This window comes from Balaenoptera borealis, assembly GCF_965194805.1.
Source record: "Balaenoptera borealis genome assembly, chromosome: 21".
Lineage (NCBI taxonomy): Eukaryota > Metazoa > Chordata > Mammalia > Artiodactyla > Balaenopteridae > Balaenoptera > Balaenoptera borealis.
The window spans coordinates 19,412,229-19,438,120 of record NC_138880.1 but is presented as its reverse complement, the minus strand read 5'-3'; the positions used below and the strand labels follow the sequence as shown (position 1 = coordinate 19,438,120).

General features: G+C 38.5%; 1 protein-coding gene across 9 annotated transcripts in view; it reads right to left on the bottom strand.

Moving 5' to 3' along the window:
• The window catches only part of MICU3 (mitochondrial calcium uptake family member 3), a 130,106-nt gene extending 104,296 nt beyond the window's left edge, over positions 1-25,810 (bottom strand). For 4 of the 9 annotated variants that reach the window (XR_014239030.1, XM_082374800.1, XM_082374799.1 and 1 more), the window contains exon 1: positions 12,796-25,810. Coding sequence is in view for 5 of the 9 variants with exons in the window: in XM_082374800.1 (XP_082230926.1) it covers positions 12,796-13,185 (390 nt within the window). In the remaining 4 variants the exon portion in view is untranslated. Of the gene's footprint in view, positions 1-12,754 lie in introns of all 9 variants that reach the window. The other 5 variants (XR_014239031.1, XR_014239032.1, XR_014239033.1 and 2 more) reach the window with 2 other exon arrangements.
• Between the last annotated feature and the right edge of the window lie 82 nt (positions 25,811-25,892).

Genomic DNA, 25,892 nt, shown 5'->3' with positions numbered 1-25,892 from the left:
AGTTTAGGAAATGGAATGTGAATGGAAGTGATGTGTCACTTCCAGGCCTGGCCCATAAAACCTTCCCATATGTGTTCCCCCATGTCCCACCCACCCCACCCTACTTTTTGGCTAACTGGAATGTTGACACCTTGGAACCCACTTGTTGAAGATGGCAGAGTCACTATCAGTCTGGGTCCCTAAATGTCTACGTGGAAGAGGACCACATGGAGGAGTCTTCCGATCAACCAATCACCCACCCAGAATTATTACATTAACAATATAAGATTTTATCGGGTTGATCCACTGAAATGTGAAGGTCCATTTGTCAATACAAACTAGTCTACTCTAATAACATCATATTTGAATATGATTCTGTATATTAAATTGATTGTGGGTCTTGGAGACAATGTGAATGCCTTGACAAGAAGTAAGCAGGAAATGAAAGTATGTAATAGATAACTTCATCTGGTATTTCTTTCTGGAGAAGAGTACATTGCAGGGAAAAAATAATGCTCCAGGACTGTGATATATCCAAAAAATTAAGGAGAAGTTATCCAAGGATTTTTCCTGGCCAAGGGTAGAATGTTTCCTTTTTAAATAATCTCCCTTCATCTGTAGAACTTGGTCCTAAACATAATCCCAAGAGTTCAACATACTTGTGGAACTGAATGAATCTGATCTCCTGTCTTTTATCAGTTGCTTTTTTTTGTCACTGGTAATGATGAAGACTCTGTGCTCTTCTCTGCCACCAACTTCACTTCAACACTAATATTTGGCAAATACTTAAATTCTGAATCACTGATACTGATGGAGGCAGATATGCCCTGGCTATATCACATACTACCTTGCCAGTGGCAACTTGTAGGCATTCCTACTCACTTATTAAAGAGGACTTTGAAACATAATTCATGGTTTTCCTCGTCACTCCAAATCACGTCAGAGAGAACTTAGACATTCAAGCAAATGGCCCATCTAGTAACTTAGCCTCAAAGCTCTCTGGCTTCCCAATTTCAAAATTCAAGGACAAAATTCTATAAACACCCTACATCATCTCCCAGAACTGCTCCGTCTCTGGGACTACTGGGTACTGCTAGAGAAAAAAAAATCACACAGCCAATATCCATTTATGATCTCCAAACTCTTTTCTCTAGTCTCACAGCAAGATTCATTTTTCCTATGGAACTAGAAGTGAGGGTGAGATGAAAGCAAATTTAGTTGTGAGGAAGTAATAAATTGAGCAAATTTACTTCTGATAGATCATTTCCTCTGTAAAGAATGGAAGCCACTTGCTTGAGCCTGGGCAAAGGTAGGACATGCTGCAGGTGGAGATAGGCACATCGTTTCTGAATAGCTGTTGTGGGATGGGAAATGGAGTATCAGGGACATGTAAAAGGACTGTTATCTATGTCTCCTTGTACACCTTTCAGTTTGTCAAGGGTTTACACCTAGATAGAATTTCTGAGTTACAGGCATGTGAATCTTCAACTTAACACATAATGGCAATCTATTTTCCAAAGATCTGTACCCCTACTAGCAGAGCATGAGGATTTTTATTGCTCCACAGTTATTGTCACTATTTTTAATCTTATCAATCTAATTAAGAAACAGTGTTTCACTGTAGTTATATTTCCCTATTGTTAGTGATGTTGAGCATCTTTTCATGTGTTTACTGGTCTTTTGAATATCTTTCTCTTGAATTGCCTGTTCAAACCCTTTGTCCATTTTTCTATTGTGTTGTTGTTTTTCTTACTAATTTGTAGATTGTCACTATATATTTTGGATGCCTATTCCTTGCGAGTGCTATGTATTCTAAGTATCTTCTTCCATTCCAAGACTTCTTTGTATTTTAGTAGATATTTTTGTTTTAATGAAGTGAAAGGTAGCAGTATTTTCCATTGTGCTTTTTGCCTTGTTTTGAAAATCCTCCTCCTCCTAGGATTAAAATTTTATTTTCACATATATTCTTCTAAATACCATGAAGTTTTACTTATCACATTTAGGACTCTAATCCACCTGGATTATTATGGCATGGGGTAGGCATCTAATTTTATTTTTGTTTCCCACACAGAACACTTGAACTCCAATCAAGCCCTATTGTCTTGCATATCACTGTTGTCCAATATTTGAGATCCACCTTGGTTTAACTCCTTTCAAAATGATAATAATTATCATCATAATATGTAGTCAATGTTTAAGACTTACCCCATTTTTACCAATTTCTTTATTCACCGTTACTTCTTGAATTTCACCTTTTTTTCATGTTCATTTCTTCCTAATATTCACTCTTTAGTAGGTCCTTCAATGATGATCAGAGACTGGTAAACTCTCTGTTTTAAGAAATGATTTTATTTTCTCCTCATTCCTAAACAATAATTTACCTAGGTAAAAAAATCTAAGTTGGCAATTATTTTCTCTTAGCTCTTTGAAGACATTGTCTACTATCTTCTGGCTTCCATCTGTTGTCATAGATTAGTCTTCAACAGCCAACTGCCATTCCTTTGTAGGAAACTGGCCCTGTTTTCCCTTTATCTTTGATTTTACAGTTTCACTATAATGTGACTAAATATAGATTTATTTTTATTTATCCTGCTCAGGACTGTTTATGCTTCCTAAACCTTAGGATTAATGTTTTTGTTCCTTTCTGAGAACTGCTCAGTTATCTTCTCTTAGAATACTGCCTCTCATTCTCTCTATTCTCCTAGTCTGTAACCCCTAATTGATGAATTTTAGACCCTTTCAGTCTATTTCGCACGTCTCTTAAACACTCCTTAGTATTTGCCATTTCTTTAAAAGTGTGTACATTCTGTGTAGTTCCTCCAAATTATCTTCCAGATTACTAACTGCCTCTTTCAGTTACATTTTATATGTTGCCTAATCTATCCAACCTCAAAGACTATACTTTACATTTCTAGAAGTTCTATTTGATTCTTTATTATAATCTACCTATTCTTTTTCATACTGATTTTTCATTATGTCTTTAATCATTTTGAAAATACTTAATTTATAGACTCAACCAAATTATCCTATTATTAAATCATCAGGAGTCTAATCACTCAGTTTGCTGACTCTCTTTCATAGAACTTAATATACTTTGTACTTTGGATTATGAGCTTATCCTCTTGGAGACCTTCTCTGTAGGAATTACATGTGGCCAGTGTTCAGGGCATCTCCCTCCAAAGAAGTTTTGCGTTTCTTTCTGCCAGCTGCAACAGCTTTTTCTCTGCATGGGTAATAGAAGTTCTAACTCTAAACCCATTTGAGGTAGTGTGGGACCATTTTTATACATTCTCGGGAGAGTCCTTTTTTCCACTTAGAGCCCGTGCAGACACCGTCAGGCCTCCCTGTCATCAGCTTGTACTGGCGGGACCAGGGATGGTTTTCTTCTAGTCCGTTCTGTCGATAAGGGCTCTGGCTTTAGGGAGGTGGTGCCTCAGCTCCAACGTCCCAAGGTCTTGTCCCCACACAGGCATTAAAATCCACATCCCTAGAATTCCATGAGTAATGACTCACTGCTCCCCCACTTAAGCCACAGGTCACACTGTTCTAGTTATCAACTTCCTCTTTATTCCTGCAGCGGGCAATTTCCTTTAATTTCTTAAAAGCCTGGTATGGCATGTAAAAAAGACGTTTCAAATATTTTTAGGACAGATTATGCAGCATGTTGTATGGATAAAACCAGAAGTCTAAACCATTTATTTTATTAAATGAGCATCCCATAATTTATTTACGAGCATTTTTATTTCACTTAAAAGCCATTCCCCCAACACAATATACTTCACAACTAACAAAGACCGACATATACCTATTGTTCATTCTCTAGTTTTTCCTTAGAAAGAGAACTCAGATGTTTAGCTAGGCCCAATAGCACACAGAATAAGGTCACATTCTTCAAGCTCTGTTGCAGTTAGATAGGGCCGTTTGACTAAGTTTTGGCCAGTAAATGTAAATAAAAGTGTTTTTTGAGACTTCCTGGAAAGCCGGCTTAAAGGGTGCTGACTCAGCCATACAGGGCACAGGTGAGTAAAGGCAAAGTCATCATTTTGACTTATTTCTCCTGACCCCAAGCCAACTGCTCCTCATTGCACTTTGCTTTTACTTATTTCAGCCTGTGTTATTTCCATAATCACTGTAATCCCTGAGTTTAAAGCTGTTGTAGAGGGCAATGATAAGCAGCAATGGGCAGAGATCACTGTAGAGGGAGGACATGAGGGAAAGGCAAGGTAGGAAGATCTGTATTTTCCCACACAGAAGCTAAACACTATGTGAAGATCAAATTGCTTTGGACTAGGATGTGGTACTGTGAGTGAATCAGTAGTTAACACCACAGCGCCTCCAGCAATTTTTCTAAGTTAGCTAACTGACCCATTTGTTCTCCAATACCTTGTTTTTCCAAAGGAATTAAACTTCCCAGGGAGCCACTGTACTCGCCTACAATTAAGAAAGCACAGCGGAAGACACTGGAATTATATAGTACATTTAAGAATGCTACTTTCTCTGTAAGATTCTAAGAGAATCAGAGTAAAGTCCTGAATAAAACATATCCCCAACACATGGAAAAGACGTGTTTCTAGAACTTCTCTATCAGTCTTTAATCAAACAGTACACGCCTACAACCTGAGTAACTTCTGCCCTTATAAATCTGACACTTAGATAATCCCACTCTGGTTCACTTTTCCATATCCTCCCAGTTTTCACTATTCTACTGAAGATCAATGTTCAACCTCATCTATGGCTTTAGCCATGTTCCAAATTCTGTTAGATGAGGGGTGTGGGTAGAAGACCAAAGACACCAAGTGCTATTCTCCTATAATTTGCCAGCAAATGGCAGGAACCTTGAGAAGTTTGCCTCCTTGCCTACAGTTTTATAAAAAATTTTAAATAACTACTATAATGATTCAGGATAAGTTTTAGATTTAATTATTTGGTGATGTATAGGTGTAATATTTTTGATAATTAAATATTTAGTTCACAATAGCACTTTTGTACTTTTGAGTAATAAAATTTAGAATATTAGATCAAAGTATGAAATACAGACTTTTAACGTTGCTCCCCAAATAGGATGTCTTGACTTTGATTAAGTCTGTGTTATAAAAGACTTGAATCAACACTCCTACCTGACTTTTACGGTGATCAGGTAATCACCGGGGCTAGCAGATCAGAGGAGAGCATGACAGGCATATGTGATAGCACAGCTGCACAGTACTAGACCAAAGGGTTACTAAGACTGTATTCTTTACTAGGAGGACATAAAATCCTGATGTGACACATTTATTTGGATAGCAAGCAGTCTGGAGGAAGCCACAGAACAACAAAGATCGAATGCAGAAAGGAGGTAAAGTTCGAGTCACACTGATCTCCGATCACCACAAACCCTAGTCCAAAAGCTTTCTATTACTGTCCTTAGGACTCCATCATGAGCTTGATGACAGTAATGTCTCAAAACCTTAATCTCCTGGTGACAAGAGTGAATGTGTTTGTATGTATATGGAGAATTACAAACCACATTCCACCTTAGATCAGTAAGAATAAAGTTAAAGTGGTTGGAAGAAGTTTAGATGATCCTATCTGAAGAGAACCAATTTCAACAGGTTGGAGCTAGCTTAAATTGGACCTAACCTATAAGAGCCTTTCTGACCTGCTGTGAGGCTGGTTAGGAAGTGTTCACTCTGAATTGCTGCAAGCAATTTGAACAATCCATTCTATTCCTTCCAGGGAAATGGAAAACCCAAATCTCTCACCTAGTCGATACTTACAGTGTCAACTGGATAGATATCATCCTTATCAGAAATCTGGAAAAAAATGGAATTATTTGAAATTCCTTTATATACACTTTCTGTATTCTAAATTCCAGAGATGGAGTTGAGTGTTAAAATTGTTAAAAGGCAAACTAGTGAATGGGAAAAAAAAAACCCGGATGGATTCTACTTTTCCAATTTGGAAAAATAATTCTGTAATGAGCAAACACTATACCAGTCAATTAAATGATACAGCACTAAAGTTCCATATTTTGCTTAGCTTATATAATCTAGTAATACATCAAAGGATAAAGGAGTAAAGGGTTACTTAAAGAGGAAGATGAAAAAAAAATAGGTCTAGAAAATCCTACTTAGTATACAAATGACTAGGTGTTTTCTTTAATGCTACATAATGCCATAAATAAAATTTGTTCAATTTTTTAAAACACATTTTTCTCCAACACGGGTGTGTTTACACTACACAGAATAAAGTTACTCAAATTCTCAGTGTTTGGCACATACTTACAGGAAATCAGAATTAGTATTAGTGAGAAGTAGTACTGTCCAGTTTAAACTTGCCCATCAAGTTTAAACAAAAAGAATAAAATTTGGAGTGTACTATAAGTTACGTGTATTTCCTATATAAGTTAAATATTACATCATGGGTAAAAATGTACTAATTAAATCATATTACTAACATTCATACATCTCAAAAAAAGAGATAACATAAACAAGAATTAGAACAGCAAAAGTTGTGACCACGTAAAAATATTCATCGAAAAACTTCTACATTTCATGAGCAAGTTAAAATCTCATTTTATCATTTAAAAACTCACATTTAAACTTGCAAATACTAAACATGAGCAAATTAAAAAGTTTCATGGCTTTCTACTTTTTTTTAAGTGGCTATGTCAATCCTCTACTCTCCCCCAAATCTCTGTCATGGTGACTCCACAAATTTCTACTATCTTGCTCCCAGAAGATGACATCATCTTCTGTTTCACAGAGAAAATAAAAGCCATCAGGCATGAACCCCTTCGACTGCTTCCCACTAAACATGTATGCTCTCTGCCTCCTCCTAGCCCTTCCTCCTGTCACACCGGAAATGGCATCTCCTATTATCCAAGATTAAACTCTTCCCTGTGCTTTAATTTTCAGCTCCCATCTCCACCTTGGTCCTTGGCAAATCAATCATCCTCTATTTCCTTTGGGTTTAGTGTTCCTCTTCTTTCCATCAGCAATTAAATTATATTCAAGGGTCTTTCATTAAGAAAAAAATCAATTCTACAATAAAATATGTCCCTTGAGCTACTGCCCTCTTTTTCTCTTCATGGTCAAATTCATGAAAGGGTTGTCAACACTTACTTCACCTTGTCCACCTCAGCTTTTCTTTACCTTTACTCTCAACTTAGCCAACTATAATCCGATTTTCACCTTCAAGATCTCACCAAGATCACCCATGACCTCCTTGTTGCTAAAACCGTCGAACACTTCCCATTTCTCGTCTTAGCTGACCTCCTCTGGGAGCGATCACTCTAACTGAATACTTCTTATTTGAAGTGCAGTCTTTTGTTGGCTTCCACAACTCTCCTGGCTTTCTTTATTCTGTCTGGATCTCGGCTTTTTGCAGAGTTCCATTTCTCTATCAGTCTTTTAAAACGCTGATGCTCACCAGGGCTCTCTCCTTAAGTGCTTTTCTCTTGTTCTACATATTCTGAACAACATCATCCATTCTTACTACTTTTAACACTTGATGATTCCCAAATCTGTATGTATAATACAGATTTCTCTCCTGAGCTTCTGACCTATGTATCCAGCTGGAAACTTCCCTTCAGCTGTCCAAAGATACCTTGATCCACTGCGCAAGTTAAAAACTCATCATCCATGTCCACTACCCCTAACCTGTTTGTTTGTTTGTTTGTTTTTCCTGAAGACCTGGTCTCAGTGAAATACTGCACAACTCACCCAAGTCACCCAAGACAAAAACCTGAATATCATCCTAGACTCTTCCATCTCTCTCATCCCTAAAATCCAATCAACTACCAATCCTGTTGATCCTACCTCCAGAATCTCTCTCCAATCCAGCAACTTCCAAGTGCTTCACTGCCATCTTCCTAGTAAAGCCATAACTATCTCTTGTCTAAAGAAATATTATTGTTAAAAGCTGCTTGGGGCTTCCCTGGTGGCGCAGTGGTTGAGAATCTGTCTGCTAATGCAGGGGACACAGGTTTGAGCCCTGGTCTGGGAAGATCTCACATGCCGCGGAGCAGCTGGGCCCATGAGCCACAACTACTGAGCCTGCGCGTCTGGAGCCTGTGCTCTGCAGCAAGAGAGGCTGCGACAGTGAGAGGCCCGTGCACCGCGATGAAGAGTGGCCCCCGCTTGCCACAACTAGAGAAAGCCCTCGCACAGAAACGAAGACCCAACACAGCCATAAATAAATTAAAAAAATAAAATAAAAAAAAAAACTGCTTGACGTGGGAATTCCCTGGTGGTTCAGTGGTTAGGACTCCGTGCTCTCACTGCCGAGGGCCTGGGTTCAATCCCTGGTCGGGGAACTAAGATCCCACAAGCCACATAGCGTGGCAAAAAACAAAACAAAACAAAACAAACTGCCTGACATGTATTTTTTAAAATTAAAGAATATGGAGAACCATACTCGCTAACATTCTCACCTAAGAGGCAACAACATCTTACCTGGCTACCCTGTGACAAATAAATCTACCAGATTCTACCAGGAAACCAAAAGAGGGGATCACCTAATTTAGCTTCCTATACAACAAGGTTATTCTACACAGAATTAACCTGTCTCCAATTTCACATCTATGTGACTTCCCTCATAAGACTCTTCTACATTTACACATCTGGCAAATTCTTCAATATTCTAGGAAAGAATGAGCATTACCTCAAGTCTCAAAACGTGCTGCCTTAAAAAGAAAAGGTATACAGTGAAAGAAACTTAACAATGCATAATTATTGGCAATTATTATAGAAATATACAAAAGAGATGAAAAGTATTGCTCTCTTTTCCACTTGAGAGTAAAACTAAACTGATTAAAGCTTCTTAAGATGATCAAACCATAAAATAGATCATGCGTTACATATAATACGTAAAATACTTGATTAAAGCATGTTAATCAATCTGGTAGATTTAAAAATTCTTGAACCTGAACCAGAAAGGCAGTTCTAGAACCCAAATTTTTTCTCTAATAAAAATAATGCTTTAAGGTTAAAACTGTAGGGTTGCAAACAGAATCTTGTCAACATCTCTCTATAACATTAATAAAGTTCAAGGCCACATTTACTGAAAAAATTTTGGCAAGCCAAACTTGCACAATTAAAATAAATACGATGTCACGTGATTTGGTCTCCCGAAGCCTGGAATTTTGACCTTGACTGATGTCTTCCCATTTCTAATGCTATAAATAACTACTTTAGCTGAACAAAATATGAAACTATGCACTCTCACAGAATGTGGTTGTGTCCTTTCAATGTGTATGTCCCATGTCAATATTTAGCATGGGCTTATTCATTCGACAGGTATTTATCGTGTGCCTACCAGGGTTAGGCTCTATAGCAGGCAATGAAGACATACAGGTGATCAAGACAAACACAGCGCCGCTCCTTAAAACACTGAGAAGACAATTAACAAATAATTGCAAAAAGCCATCATCTGGGACTACAGGATAAGCAGGGGTATTTTAACAGATCTATAGCGTCAGGGAAGGCCTTCTGGAGGAAGTTCAGAGGCAGTGCCTTTAAAACAAAAATCTTCAAGGCTACGGTAACAGAACTGCATGTCTGTAGGTTACTGCTGTTCATTCCCATCACTTATGTTATTCTCACAACACGTACAGGTTAATTTATATGCTAGGTTTATGTTCAGTATAAAATGCAGCTTAGAAGAGGCTTTATAAATCAAAGGTTCTTCGCTATAGTTTGAAACATCAAAAGGAATCACTTCTACCACTTCAGGGAAATCAAATAAGCATAATAAATGAGGAGGCAACACAGGTTTAAAATATTTCTGACAAATGGCAGATTGACCTCATGAGTCTCTTTGAACCCCTTCCTCCCTTAACCACATTAAAATCCCAGTAAATGAATCTTTCAAAAGGTGTAAACATACAAGAACTAAAAAAGAAAAAAGGAGAGGAGACTAAAACACTCAAGAGAATTCATCAAATTTTTATAAAATTGAAGAGCTGGAGGAGTGATAATTGACCTAGGGGGGCAGACGCACTACCTGGGTACTGTGGAGGAGGAGACCAAATGGAAGTTAGCTGATTTTCAGTGCAGACCTCCAAAAAGATAAGACCCAGGGAACACAAGTTACTGTGGAGGGAGAGTAAGTGGTGGGGATGAGAAGAGAGGATTAGAGAACAATATGTAAGTCCATCACTGGACACTCCCCCAGCATACATGCTCTCACACATATGTGCACTTGTGCCTGAACCCAGAAGATTCCTGTTCCTCCCACCTCACCTATTCTTTGAAGAAGTGCAATGACACCAGAGAAAAAGACTTATAAAATACTGACATTTGGATGCCACTCTAATGAAAAGCCCAGGTTAGCAAATGAAAAATCATGCCCATGTACAAACAGCTTCTGAGTGGCTCTCAAATCCAGATAGGTAACAACCATAGATAAGTGAGGAAAACCTCCAAAATGAAAGTGAGAGCTTAGAAAATCAAACAGGAATTAAAAAAAAAAAAAAAAAACCTGGAAGAAACCACACAATACATGGAGTAGAAGACAATTTTTAAAAACCCTATAATTAATACCCTTATAATAAAAAGAGAAATATAGCAGCCATAAAACAAAATACAATGAACACATGAACATCAGAGAACACAAAAATAGTTCTTTGAATTAAAAAATTAGAATAGCTGAATAAAATATTTAATAGGAAGGCTGGAAGATAAAGTCAAGGATATCTCTCCTAAAAACAAACAAAAAGATTAAAAAGTTAGAATTTAAGAAAGATTAAAATTTGAATTAAATTAGGATCTGTCAGGAGGTGTAACTTCAGACTAATAGAGATTCCAAAAAAAGAAAATAGAGAAGAAACTGTCCAAGAAATAATACAAGAAAAGTACAGAAAACTTTCAGATGTGAATTTCCGTATTGAAAGGACCCTCAAGTATAAGGCACAATAAATGAAAAAATGCCCACACCAAAGCTCATTATTGTGAAGTTTTCAAACACCAGGGATAAAAAGAAGATTATAAAAGTTTTCGGGGGGGGGGAAAGGTAAAATACAAAAAGGAATAATGATCAGGATGTACTACTGGAGACTTGGCAAGGGTAAGACATGATTTCAGTATTGTTTGACTTTTAAAACAATATACAGCAATTTTTATAAACACCAAGCAATAATAATGTAAGTAAATAAATAATAGACAATAAATAGGTAAACAAATGAATAAAATAAAAATAAAACCAATTTACTGAATGCTCACTACCTGCTAGGGGTGCCATTCAAACTCCTTTAAATATATTAACTCATTTAACTCTCATAACTCTATGAGGAAGCCACTATTAACCTCATTTACAGATGAGGAAACAGGCATTGACAGATTAAGTAATGATACATCTAGGAAGTGGTAGAGCCAGAGTCCTAGCTTTCTGAGCGTGGTCTTTCAAAAACTGCATGAAACTGTCTCTCAACTTTAAAAGTAAAATTAATTTTAAAAAAGAAGAAAAGAAAATACCATTTGAACATTCACTACCATCCTAATCTGTTCCCAGATAACTATGGTTGATTAAAAGGTCTGACTTGGTCAATCAGGACACAAGCTTAATATGTGTGTGTGTGTGTGTGTGTGTGTGTGTGTGTGTGTGTATGTGTGTGTATGTGTGGGGTTGGGGGATGAAGGTTGAGACTATTTGCTAGTATTTTAAGTATTCACTGTATAAAAATACTTTATGCTATGTATGTGTGATTTGCTGCTAGAAGGTTGATAAAACAGATTCCCTGCCCTAAATACAACAACAATCTCCAAAAGAACTGATGCACTTACAGCAGATCACCATTGCGTATTTGGGCAAAGAATAAAGGGTATATAAATTTCATTAAAGTTAGAAACAGAATAGCTGCCTCTTTTCCAAAGTACTGTCATCTAGGCCCCTCACACTCTTCTTGTCTTGCAAGAAAAACTTCCCTAGATGATTTCCTAGTCATACATGACTGTTAAATATACTGATAAGACAAAAACTTCATGCCCCTTCACTCACTCTTGCCTTACACTCACCTTTACCTTATATTATCAACTACATAATGAGACTTGAACATTGTCATCTGAAGTTCCTCTGCAGGAGTTAGCTTCATTCAGTTCCCTACTTTCTATCGTCTCACTTACTGTCCCTACTTAAGAATATCTGGCTTTAGCGGGGGGAAAAATTAGAGAAATAAACTCTTCTTGAATAATTTTTTTTCTTTTCTAATCTGGTGACATCTTCATTCATTCTTTCTGACCTATGATAAGGAGGCTACACAGTTTTGGCATTTCCTTTCTTGGGACCAATAAACTTCCATACAATAATGTCGAGGCTTCTGGGACCTCAGACCCTCCTTCGGTGCGCTCCTACTGCACTGGACCTCCTCCGTCATTTGCTGTTGCATGGCCCTGCCTGGGAGTCCTTTCTCTCACATATGCGGCCCTCCACTTTCTGCCTGTCATGCCTTTGACTTCTTCTGCGTCGCTTTTTGGTGTTATTTTGTCGTGGGTTTGGGTTTTGGTAGATAGGTGATGGCTGCAGCAACCTTTAAGATCCTGATGTGATGCATCAAGACGTGTGATGCATCAAGACGTGTGATGCATCATGTACGTCTTCCCAACACCTGGGTGAACAGACCTGGGGCTGCCTGGCCTATTAGATTTCGGTCTCGCTCACAGGACGTCCCGATCTGTAGCCGCAGAGTCACACTGCGACAACCCGCAACGTCCGGTCTCACGCGCGCCCTGCACGGCTGTCACACCGTCCCTCCCAGCGCTCAGGTGTAGCCCCTGGCGGTGCTAACCCCGAGAGTCACCTGCGGGCCGGCCGGGCGCGCGCAGGTGCTCACGCACATACCGTCTCCTTGGCAGCGGCGACCGGGATGGGAAGCAGCCCCCGGCCGCGGGGCGGTGCCTCCGGCTCTGCGGCCGCGCTCTTGGAGGGGAGCCAGGGGGCCGGCGCCCGCGCGGAGTCGGCCCTGGGGTCCCCATACAGCTGGTAGCACACCAGGCCGACCAGACCCCCGCCGGCCGCGGCCGCGATGCTCAGCTCCCCCCAGCGCCGCCGCCGCCTCCAAGCCGCCTCAGCCACAGCCCCCTCCTCCTCCTCCCGGCAGAAGAAGGGCCGGCCGGGAGGGCCCGGGGCCATGCCCGCAGGCCGCCCGCACGGCCCAGGGAAGGGATGGTGAGGCGAGGGCGGAGGCGGGAGCCGAGGCGGCGGCCGCAGAAGCCTCCTCAGCGCAGCCATAGCGGGAGCTGCCCGCACCGGAGCTAGGAGGGGGCGAACGAGGCGGTGGAGGGGGCCCGAAACCTCGCGAGAAGTTGGTGCGCGGAGGTTCGCCGCTGTCCGAGAGCGACCCCTACGATTGCGCGGTCTGGGGTCCCCTCCGGGCGGCCTTCAGCTGGGGAACCGGGGGTCTCTGGCTGGGGACAGCCTGGGGAGGAGGGGGCGCAACCGGCTGCTCCTCGGCCCCGCGTTCCCAGCCCAACCCCGCGGTCATAAATGCGCCTCCCCCGGGCGACACCTGACTGCGCGAGAACCCAGCACCGCAGGCGACAGCCAGGTCGGCTGAGCTGAGCTGAGCCGAGCCCTCGGGGGCGGGGGTGTTGGGCGCCCCTCCGCTAACGTGACCCTTCGCCTCTGCTTTGCTGGGTGGGTCTCGAATCATCGGTAATGCCCCTCTAAGAAAGGCACATCCCCTAACGGTATCCTGATCTTCTGATACGAGGTCGGGAATAATTTGGAACGGTATCTTCAGGTGTACAACAAAAATGAGATATAAAAATTTGGCTCGAGTCATAAAAATAGCAAATTAAGTAAAAGGATTTTTTTTTTTTTGACTACATGACAGCTTCTGGTCTTTTGATGGGGGAAGGCTAATGCTGTTTTTTAGTTACCGTTAATATGTTTAAAAAACATTACCATACCAGCGGCGTGACTTAATTCAATAAAACAGAACTGTCTTACTTTTGGGGGGAAGTTGTTGATATAAATAATCGGTAAGTGTATTGTGCCATTTTTAATTTTTGTTATTCCTATACTTGTTTGTTTGCTACACTTTATGAGAAAGTGTTTATGACATTCTTATCAGTTTCCTGCCCCTGAACCCAGTTTTGGTAACTTAGTTACCTAGCTTTGGTCTTTATATTCTGGAATATTTCCAGGAGCCCTTAAAATATTATGCATCTAGGGATGTGCACAACTAAATTTATTAGTCTCAAACGGGCTGCTGTCACAAGGGGATTAGATCCTGGCAAGTCTTATGAAAACTAAGGGCTTTCAGAGGCAAACAAAATGAGATTTTCTGGCTCAGGTCCTGCTATTGTCACTCCTCACTAACCCCTTGCCTATAAGTAATCTATCAGATACACCTCAGTTACATCTTGTTTTAATATAGGCTAATGGAATTTTCCTTTCTTAAAGCCACTAAAAGTGATAAACAGAAAAAGCCTCTATAACATGAACAAAATGTGTCTGTTTTAGGATGCCATCTCTGTATTTCTTTTACTTTCAGCCTGTTGGTTTTATATAACCAGTGCCTCAAGGAAGACTCAGTGGTAGCTCCTTGTTTTATCACCAAGATTCCTTCAATTTCTGTCTTCTCTGAATTCTGGAAAATTCCCACAGAAGCATTTATTCTCTGGATCTACAACACAGTTCTTCTTCTGGCACTGTTTACTTCGAGCTGAATACAATTTCCGGATTTTCTCATAAATTTCCGACATGGCCTAATAGCAGAATTCTTGGACAGACTGATGAATTTTTATTAGCTGCATATTAAAAGCCGAGAAGCTTAAAAAGAATTAGGGAGGTAATACAATAAGGTATTACAGTTAAGGAAAATGACAGAAATTCTCCATCTAAGATGATTTCACATATCTATCTATATAATTTCTCTCCAGTTTAAAAAAAAAATTAATGTAGCTCCTGCAAGCCATTTCTTTGGCTAGAAACCAAGTTCTGCCATGAGAGGTGCTGCGTTTAGGTTGGCCAAGTACTCAGAAAGCTTTGGATAAAAGGTCTCTCTACATGCAGAGGTTATTCTAACTTTCCTCAGTACCTCTCTTCTAAAAGCTAAATTTCCTTAAGAATAGTTATTATTTTCTTCTCACTTTTGAAGCTGTGTAACTATAGCTACATGAAAATAACTTGATTCCTTTAATACCTGTATATTTTGAGTTTAATTTTCAAAGGGAAAAATTATTTTTTAAAAAAAACGTGATATTAGGAATTTGGAAAATTTTTTGAAATTACAGGTAATAATGTTAGATCGATATAGATTTAGCCTAATTTCTTTCATCTTTTATGTCAATTCTACTATTAATAATATCCAAAAAATGTCCCTAATATACAGTGAGAGCCTACACCTTCAAAAAAATATTTCATTTATGTTCACTATGGTGTAAGTAAAAAGAAATGCTCTAAAGCATTTAAAAATATTTACAACAGCAGGAATTAAGCCAGACAGTTTTTCAGGAAAGCAAAGCTATCAGTGGAGTGATCAAGTAGAAGGCAAATCTGGACTCTTGATTTTGCTACATCTTAATTGCATAACCTATAATGCTTTGGAGGCCACAGTTTCCTATAAAATAATGGAATTGAATAGGTGATCACCTTCTGAACCCATGATCCTAATTAACCAAAATGCTCCAAGCATATTAGTAAAGCGAATATAGATACTTCCTTCATAGCATTTTTCACGTCATTTCCCTTCTCAAAACACATAATTGCCCTACAATTGCTTTATTCTTCCCAATTAAAATTCCACCCCATGAACTAATTATTTTAACCTTTTAATACTTTTAAAATTGCAAATAAATGAGTGACTTTTAAATTTTGAAAATGTGAAATTTAAGTGTAATATGTGTCATGCCTGGGCACAAATGTCCTGTTTAACAAAACTTCTATTAAAAAAATCCTGCTTATCTAGTTGTACTCGCTCTGAGCCCCAGAATCTTGACTAGTTGGAAGAGGAGCAATTATCTCTGAGGCCCTACATCAGGGCACATGAGCCTCCCCACCCACAGGTCTACTCAATTCTGACAGAGGGAGGCTACCAGCCAAAGAGTAAGGCTGCAGCAAGCCACTTCTCTCTTGGGAAAGTTGTTCCCATCTTCAGTGCTGTTTTCCTTGGGGGACAATTGGCAAAATCAAAAGAGAAAGTGATGGGAAAGTTGTGTTCTGTGGGGTTGCAGCCTTTTCTTGGTCTTTTGTCTTCAGAGTGCCAGCCACTAGGAGTCTGGAACTTTATTCTCCAGCATCCAGAGCCATGGAAACCAATTTATCAAAGGCGCTGAGAAAACAGATCATTTTCTATTTTGACTAGCTCCCACTCCCAAAGACACGTTGACAATGGTTTGCACTCTGCCCTCTTCCCTTAGTCAAAGCAAATTCTTCTAAGCTTCATGAAGCCAGATCATCTATTTGGCTCAAATGCTGGCACATAGTAGGACTTCAACAAATGCTTATTAAATGAAGAAGGGAATTTATTATTGTAATGAGGGGGAGGGGGAGAGGCAAGATGGGAATGTGAATCAGGAGACAAGGAAATAAAGTAGCTCATCTGGTGCTAAAGAAGTTGATAAAGTAAGCAACACATCCTAAAAGGCAATTAATGCAAATGGAAGGGCAAAATGAGCAAGCAAGATGTTGGCAAGAAAAAGTTGCGGTCACGGAGAAGGGCTGATTCAGAAACAAATTTTGTGATTTTGTGATTTGAAGCCATCCTCTTACATAGTAATAAGAGGCATAATCCTGCTACATTTAGAGCCTTAAAACAATACACTTCCATCTGGTTCTTTTTGTGCTCTGACAAATTCCAGCATGCTCCATGGACAAAGGTCAGTGATTTGACCTTGATACCTTCCATTCATTCTTACATATCTCACTGGTGACACCACCAAGCTGCCAGTTGTACACATTTAACTATCTAACTTCAAGACCAGTGATAATCTTACTCTGACCATTACATCTGTCCAATCTGATTTCTATAATTTTCTATAATTTCCAGGGTCTTTGCTGACAGTGTCTCACTGTTCAATTCTTATTATTGCCTTTACCCTCCATTTGGTAGCCAGGACCTCTTTTCCTATGTATTTGGGAAACAAGGAACAGCAAAGTCGCCTGCCTGAAACATGTGAGCCCTTTCTCAATTGTCATATTCTGTTTTCATGCCTGATAGTGATTAAAGTTTCCATGCCCATCAGAAGCTGTCTTCTGGGGAAGAATAGCCTCAGAGTAATAATATATTGATCATCTATTATGCAAGCATGATATTTGGGATACAAAACAAATAATATCATCTTTATAAAACTGTTGGCAGTCACTACTAGAGTTTAGCATATGCATGCCCTATGATCCATCAATTTCAATCCTAGGTGAAATACTCAACAGAAATGAATACTTATGTACACCAAAAGACATATAGAGGAATATTTGTAACTGGCCAGAAACTAGAAAGTATTCATAAGTTCATCAATAGTGCCCTGGATTTTTTTTTAATTGTGTTATAGTCACACAATTGAATGCTATATAGCAATGAAAATTACTGAAATGCAACTACATGCAATCATGTGGATCAAAGAAGGCAGACACAAAAGAATTGTATTATTCTATTTATAATGTTCAAAAACAACATATATATATATATACACACACACATACATACATGTGGTGTCAAAAATCATAATGGTTTCTTTGGGTAGAGGGTAGTGACGAAGTGGGAAAAGGGGGTTCTAGAGTTCTGTTCATGTTCTGTTTCTTGATATGGGTGCTGGTTAAACAAGTGTATTCACTCTGAAAATTCCTAGAGCTATCCATTTACAATTTGCATATATTTTTTAATGCATGTCATACTTCAATTAAAAGTTTATATAAAATAAAAAATAGATTTTCTTCCTAACGTTCTTATATGATGTGTTATTTACTGTAGTGTTATAACTTGCTCAGTTCTGAACTATGTGACTTAAAAGGAATGTATAGAGCTTGTAAAGAGTTAAGAGCAAAAATGGATTGAAGAGTTGGAAACTAACAGAAAAGGTAGATAACGTTGATATAGCCTAAAGAGATTTAATGAAGGAGCATCTTAAAAAGTCTTCTAGTACCTGAAAATCCTTAAGAAGCTGCTCATTAGCTATTTTCCTTATTTAGTAAGGAAAGACCAAAAGGAACTTGGTATTTTAAGCAGCAACCTAGTGTTTCATCTTCTCTGACTTGTAGCTCTTTCTCCTGTGAAATGTCCATATGGACAGACCCAGTAGGTATCTGGTGGTAAGACCTAGTGCAACCAGTATATACCCTTGTCTCTGGCTCTAACCCCAGACTGTCAGGTGTTGGATGGGAAATTGCTTTAAGGGCAGATAATCAAACAGAAGGGCAGCCTTCAGAACAGATGGAAAGCTCAGCACCAAGAGGGAACCATTAGAGAAATCAAGCATAGCATAAGGTAAGTCCATGTACATATGTGCAGAAACTTAGTGGGATGGCAAACCAGTCTCATTTCTTGCCAACTCCAACTGATTGGCATGTGTTACCCAGAACACTGCGCTGAGCAAAATTTTCAGACAAGGTCCAGAATTCCCAGTAAACAACAGCAGAGTGTCTCTGGTTGAAAACAGGAGGGGATCCAGATCCTGTCCACTTAAAGCCTCTCTTTCAACACCTGCAGCCAGGCCTGAAGCATCTCTGTAGAATCTTAGGCCTTAAAAATCATGAAAATGTACACATCTTTAATTTTTTCTGATGAGGAAAAGAATTAAAGAATCTTCTCTGGGTCACACAATCAGGGCTTTAGCCTCTATATTCTGCCCTATAATCTACGTAGTTTCTATATTGCAATCAGAAACCAAGAATTTATAACGGTCTTTCTTAAAACACATTAATTTGCAAGGACTAGAATAGAAATTGCATTAGCTCAAATAAAAGAGTTATTTTATGGATAAAATCCATATCAAATCCGGGAACAGTGGTACTACGAGATCTAAGAAAGTATGGTAACCAGGTTAGCTCTCGAGACCCACGTAGTAAGAGGTCAAGGACATTTATTCTAACATACTGGTGTGAACACGACTTGGCTGCTAATCCCATCAGTCTGTATGAGTCTTAGTTCAGAACCTAAAGATAAAGTATTGGCTTAGTCTAGCTTACAGATGTTTTCTATCTTTGTTAGTTTCTTACTCTAGGGCCAATCAGCTGTGCCTGGGATGAAAGGGGTGGAGTCATATGGAGGAGAAGTTTCTGGGAAATACGAAGAATAGCTTCTCTTAGAAGGCTCGGTGGGCAGGCACCGGTGGTGTGCTGGTAAATGTTTAACAGCTGGTTCTGGGGTAGAAGACAGGGGAGTCCTGATTTGTAGTGTTTACAGATTTCCATGGTGTATATACTCCCACCACAGCTGATGTCAAGCTACCAACATGACGTTACTGACTGCAGAGTTGTGAAAAGATTCACAGTAGCACATCATTATATAAAATTTGCACGACACACATACAAAAGAGGTAACAGGAATAGTAAAAAAATTGGGGGAGTGATGAGTTTTTAGTACTTATTACCTTTGATTTTAATATAATTTAATTGTAAATTTATATAACTTAATTTTTTAAATGTCTCTTACAACTTGGCTCACTAAATGCCTGAAAATTTAACAATCAGCTCTACTGAGCTTGAGCAAGCAGGCTGCACCACACGACTACTTAAAGATGACCATATTCATCAGAGAGTTTGGGAGCTCTTGAAGACCACTGTTTGATTCCAGAAGGAAACAGAATAAGGACATAAAACTAAGCCAAAAAAGATCAGGACCTGCCTTTAGCCACAAATGGCAAAATGAATTTACCCATCCTTTAGTCAAGAAGAGGGTTAACAACCTTCCCTCTCTTCTTGGGGTCGTTAATTATTTTCAATCAACCTGCATGCAGATGTTACTATGGAATTTTTTTATTCTTTTTTTTTAACTTTCTATTTTATATTGGAGTATAGTTGATTAAAAATGTTGTGATAGTTTCAGGTGTACAGCAAAGTGATTCAGTTATGCATATATATGTATCTATTCTTTTTCAAATTCTTTTCCCGTTTAGGTTGTTAGATAGTATTGAGCAGAGTTCCCTGTGCTATACAGTTGGTCCTTGTTGATTATCCATTTTAAATACAACAGTGTGTACATGTGAATCCCAAACTCCCTAACTATCCCTTCCCCCCCACCCTTCTCCCTTTATTTTTATTCTTTCCAATTAATTATATTTGTTTTTCCAAAGACTTGGAGTTAAGGAATCATCTCAGGTCTAGATGGGTGCAACCGACTAACCAAGACCAGGTGGAGACTATTCTTGAGCTGAGCCTGCAGCTACCTAGTTAAAAAGTGTTGCATTAAAAACTGACACCCAGGAGGGACCAACTTCATCTGATATTGACAGGTAATTAGGTCTTGCTTTATGCTAATATTAATTTTTAGGTTTGATTGAAATATGTTATTTCAAATTTAAAACATAGCAATATAATACATCTAAACAATACTTGAATTTATTACATTTAAAATTCAGGGGTTTTGTTCACAGGAAGATGTTCACTTTAAGCCAAAGTAATAATCAAGTGGTTTTGGTTACTATGCAGTATCTTTTTATGTTAGAATAAATCGGTTTGCCTCAGAGACTGATCTAAAAGCAAGAAGTCTGAAAATAGGGGTGTTCATAAATTTCTTGGCAACTGAAGCATATCAAAACTCTTGTGCTTTGAAAATGTTTGCCATTTTTTCAGGATCGTGTCAAATCTTATGTTCAGGAACCTGTAAACCTCAGACCACCACATCAAGGGAAGTAAAGTGAACCTTTCACTTGATGACAAGACTTTATAGAATACCACTAAACGAGTTCCTCTAACATCGTCATGCAGGTGCAGGGGGCTCCTTGAACAAATTAGTCAAGAATAAGGAGGTCTGGTCCTTCATCCTTCCAGTGTTATACAAGGAAACCATCTTTGATTAGAATTTTATTGTGTGTAGCATTTGTTTCAGGGCATATGCTTTGATCAAAATCTATGTAATGGAGGCTTGTGTTCTATGATATCCAGAATTAATCATTGTACTATTGTCTATGGTTAAATATAATAATTACACTGACTTACTTATTAAACACCTATGTGCCTGTGAAGAGTTCATCCCTAAAATGAATTTTAAATAAAGAGGAACATCAAACAGTGATGAAACCCATATATGAAACTCAAGGTCATTATCCAAACTACGTGCTTTCTCAGACTGATAATGAATCAAATAAAGGAGGAAGAGCTAAAAGTTGAACTAAGAGAGTAATTCATCATCTTAAGTCTCTTAAAAGTGGAAACAAATAAGAAATGAATTTCAGAACATGGGATAAATGTTCCTTTTTTTTAAAATTTCCAGTCTGTGGATTAAAATTAAATTTCCTTCTGATCTTTCTCTGATAATTATGTATGACTGCTATAACATCCAACTGGAAGAGGCCACTAGGCAGTTAGAGACGTGAAACCAGAGAGAGGTCTTAAAGGTGGTAATACCACTATGCAGCTTTGTACTGAAATTTAGTTGAGTTTTAAATGTGATATTAGTAAAAAATAAGATACTTTGAAAGACAGTTTATGTATACTATAAGTGGATTATGTTAGAGTCAAAAATTATAAATTATGTAGCATTTACATAATAATGGAAGCTTGCAGATACATCTAGAGAAATACTGTGCTGTGTTTGAGAACTTCAGAAGTTGGAACCTCATGTACATAAAATATCTTTATCTACATATTTGTTTTGCTAAAATATCAGTATTTGAGTCTCATAATTAGAACCATCCTTATCTTCTTTAAATCTCTAGCTTTAAGGAATGAAGAATTTAAGTAATTTGAAGAAATAGTTTTGTGAAAATCAGTCTATAAAGCAAAGTTACTGAATTCTATTTTCCAATTAAATTTTGCCTTGATATTTGAATAGAGAATCATAAAAATGTTAGGTTGAATGGGGCCATGGAGATAATCTAATCCAAGACCTGTGTTTTAGAGGAGGAAACTTACCAGGAGGAACGTCCAGATCTGAATTCTGTCTGCTTCCCCTCCCTAACAGGACTCTTCTTAGATACAAATTTTCCTAAATGTTTCTCCTGTTCCAAGGATGGTTTAATCTACCCCACTACCTGCTTTCGACAAAATACCTTGAACTTCCCCATCTTAGCACCACCATTATCACGTTCTCCTCTACTTGTTTGTATCAGCCAATTAGACAGTAAGTGGCAGAAAGATGGAGGTGGTGTTTTGCCATTTAACAAACACAGACGGTACTGGTTATATAGTAAGAACTTATGTATTTTTTGAATGAAAGGCAAATATTTGTTTTTCTAAAATTACCTAGAATTCATGCAAATGTAACATGAATAGAAATTCTTTGGGATACTAAAGATATGAATTAAATTGTTCAAAATTCAGAAACCCAGGTCAAGAAACTACTAGGTTAAAATGATTGACCTGAAAAATACATTTCAATTGTAACAGCTCATTAGAGATACTTACAATTTATTATATTGATAACTTTGAGGAACTCATAGTGGGTCTGCGTTTACTGAAGTCAATCATAAAAGACTGCTGTCTGAACCTTTCACCTCTTATTTTAAAAAATCTACATAAAGGTTATTTGCTGTTGCAATTGTGTCTTTTTTGTCGTATATTCTGGTACATGCAGTTTTATGGGTGATGCAATTCTCAGAGAAGAACTGTTCTTTTTATTGGTTTTGTGTGACAGCAGACTACTCCGAATCCAGTTCCTTGCTGTTTCATTCACTTGACTCAGCTCCTTGTCCTTGAACTCATTTCACAGTTTCATTGCCAGCTAGAAACTTATAGCCTTGTTTGCAGGAATAGCTTCAGTCAAATATATTCAGCGTCAGCACTTTCGTGGTGTCCTGACAGCCGCACAGTATCTACTGAGCTGCATTTTATTCCCCATCAAGATTACTGACATTTTCACAACTTTCCCTGGATTTTTTTCTTTGCCAAGGACCTCCTCATAATGGTGCTGTTTTTCTGTTTTCACTTTTGGAAGTGAGACTCACATGAGGAATTTACCAACAGCATGACTAGAAGTTGGAGAAGTGAAACTTGGCAGAATTCCTTCCTCTCTATCAAGGTCCCTTTTGGCCTTATCGAGGGTCTGGCAGCAAATGTGCCTACATTGTCCCCTAGTGGCTGACCCCATGAGAGACCCACAGCCCCTGTACCCCTGTGGCTGACTGCCCTTTCTCTCAGAGCTTGGCTTTTATGCCCAGGGGTGATTTTTCAAGATGAAAGATATTTGTACTAGTGTGCATGTGTTTACTAATAGTCAAATTAGGGAATTCCCTGGCGGTCCAGTGGTTAGGACTCTGCTTCCACTGCAGGGGGCACGGGTTCGATCCCTGGTGGGGGAACTAAGATCCCGCATGCCGCACAGCGAGGCCAAAAAAAAAAAAAAAAAAAAAAGAAAGGTCAAATTAAATTTTACATATTTGAATAAACATTCTATGACTTAGAACCATTCTTAGGGGAAACAAAAAGATGAATAGAAACATCAAAGCAAGTACTTCAGGTTTCTGAAAAAGTTTTGCAGTGTCTATCAATCAACCAACAGATATTTATCAAGTATAAAAAGTATGCCAGGCACTGTTGTAGGCACTTGTTATACACTCATGAACAAAACAGACAAAGATCCCTGACGGCACGGAGCATACGTTCTAGTGTGAGGACAGCACTAATGATCGTATTTCTCCTCAGGATAACATTCAAGCCAGGCTATTTGTAAACGTGAGGCATGTCAATAACTGTACTATTATGAACTGTGTTCTTAACATCCAGCAATGTAGCTGATGTCTGTCTTATCTTCTCTGACCTGCCTTCAGGGCAAGCTGCAGGCGACCGCAACGTGTCACTCACATGGCTGTACTACTTCCAGTCACACCTCGCCATGCAGATGCGTTAGTCCGCTCCGTATACGATTTTCTCACTCCAGGGTGACTGTTATGGAGAGATAGGTATGTCTTCCTAAACCGTGTGCCAACGTGTAAGCAGTGCCCCACCAGTCTTCCCTCCGGTCCGCTTCTCCCAGTGCTGCCCCCTCGGGGGTGAAGACGCATCCCCTCCCTTCAGCACCGCTTGGCGAAAGGCCTCCTGAGCAGCTGTCGCCTGGGGCCAAGCTCCGGTTCCCAACAACAGGCCTAGTTATCTCAGGCCTCTAATTACGGGAGAAAAATGGGTAAATAAGGCTTTAGTTACTCTTATCACATTACGGTGCTTAAAAGCCACGAAATTTCAAGGTAATTTAATAAATTACTTTTTCATTTTCTAACTTTTAAAGGAAATACAATTCATCCACATTATTGATGTTGTGGAAGATGAAACACTTGTATCTCCATTCCTGTAATGGTGTCTTTTATTTCTAACTAATTCTAAGGATAGACAATGAACAAATTCATTAAGTGTTTAAATCTATTGACTCCCTAAATTTTATAAATAGATTTTTTTTATATTTGGAAGAGTGTCATTAAAAAAAATCAGATGGCAATTCTATGCCCTCCAAAAATGCAATTTATTTTAATATTGATGATTTAATTTTTAGTTATTGTAATAAAATATGCTTTTAGTGTTTATGTGGCATTATGTTTCAGTAGGATGAAGCACGTTTAACTTAAATACTCTTTCTTTACTTTGAAAATGGAGAAATGAAATACAAAGAGGTTTAGTGGCATCTGTGGATACATTCATAGTAAGGAGGCAATAAAGCAATGAAAAAAATACCAATCGTAACTTTTTCCAAATCCACTATTCAGTTGCTGATTCTGGGAGTAACCAAATAAAATATTGTGTACGAGCAATGACATCAGTTTGAACCACAGTTTTTTAAAAGGTATATACTTCAGTTTCTCTAGAGAATCAGCTTTTATTACTATTTGGGTATTGGCAGCATTATTTGGTGGGAACAGCATTGGAAATGGATGTGAAATATTTTAATTAAAATTATGATTTTTCTATCAACTAGGTGACATTTCTCTGAGAGCCATCTTCCTCATTTGTAAAATGAAGATGTTTGGTTGAGGTAACTTGGCAAATTTCTTCCAAGTGATGAAAAATATAAAGTACTTTCACATTATAATTTTATGATACATTCAGATGATGGTAGACGACCTTATGAAAGACAAATAAATGATGTATAGTCAGCCAGATGCTGTAGCTACTTCCAAAAGAACTTGTTTTAGAAGTATATTTCTTTCAGACCCATCTCAAAGTACTGTTAGTTAAAACTTTCATTGCAGGAAGCATTTTTCTGTGCTCCAAATAAGGCCACTATTAGATTCAATGATGTGTAAATCCCATAAGCCATCTTTCTTTTCTTGCAACTTAGAGCAGAACATGGAATTTTAAGTGGCCCTAAACACAGGGAAAATAGATACTGATTATCATCATTCAAATAATCACTTAGATGTTGTAGAACTAACGGATTTTCATATGCATTTATCCATATAATTCCTATAATATCAATAGTTCTGCAAGTTACATACAACATTCTTTAACCCAATTTTATAGAGGAAAAACTGAGTTCCAGGGAGGTAATGTAATTTTCCCAGGGTCTCATAACTGTCAAGTGGAAATATCTTGCCTGTATCTAGTGAGGTGGATAGGAAAGAAAAAAAGAACAAGGCAAAAATTAAACTATGTTGTTTATTAATCTTGTCGCTCTCTGTGGGTAAAGTGAGAAGTGGGGCTGGATTACAGTAGTTGACATTCCTGGAACCAAGGAGAAAATAACAAAGATGTTCAATTTGTGTTAAATTTTCATTCTGCCTGAATTTGGTCCCCCAAATTATGTGACTTCATGGTCAATTAATATTCCTTTTTTGGGCTTCCCTGGTGGCGCAGTGGTTGAGAATCTGCCTGCCAATGCAGGGGACACGGGTTCGAGCCCTGGTCTGGGA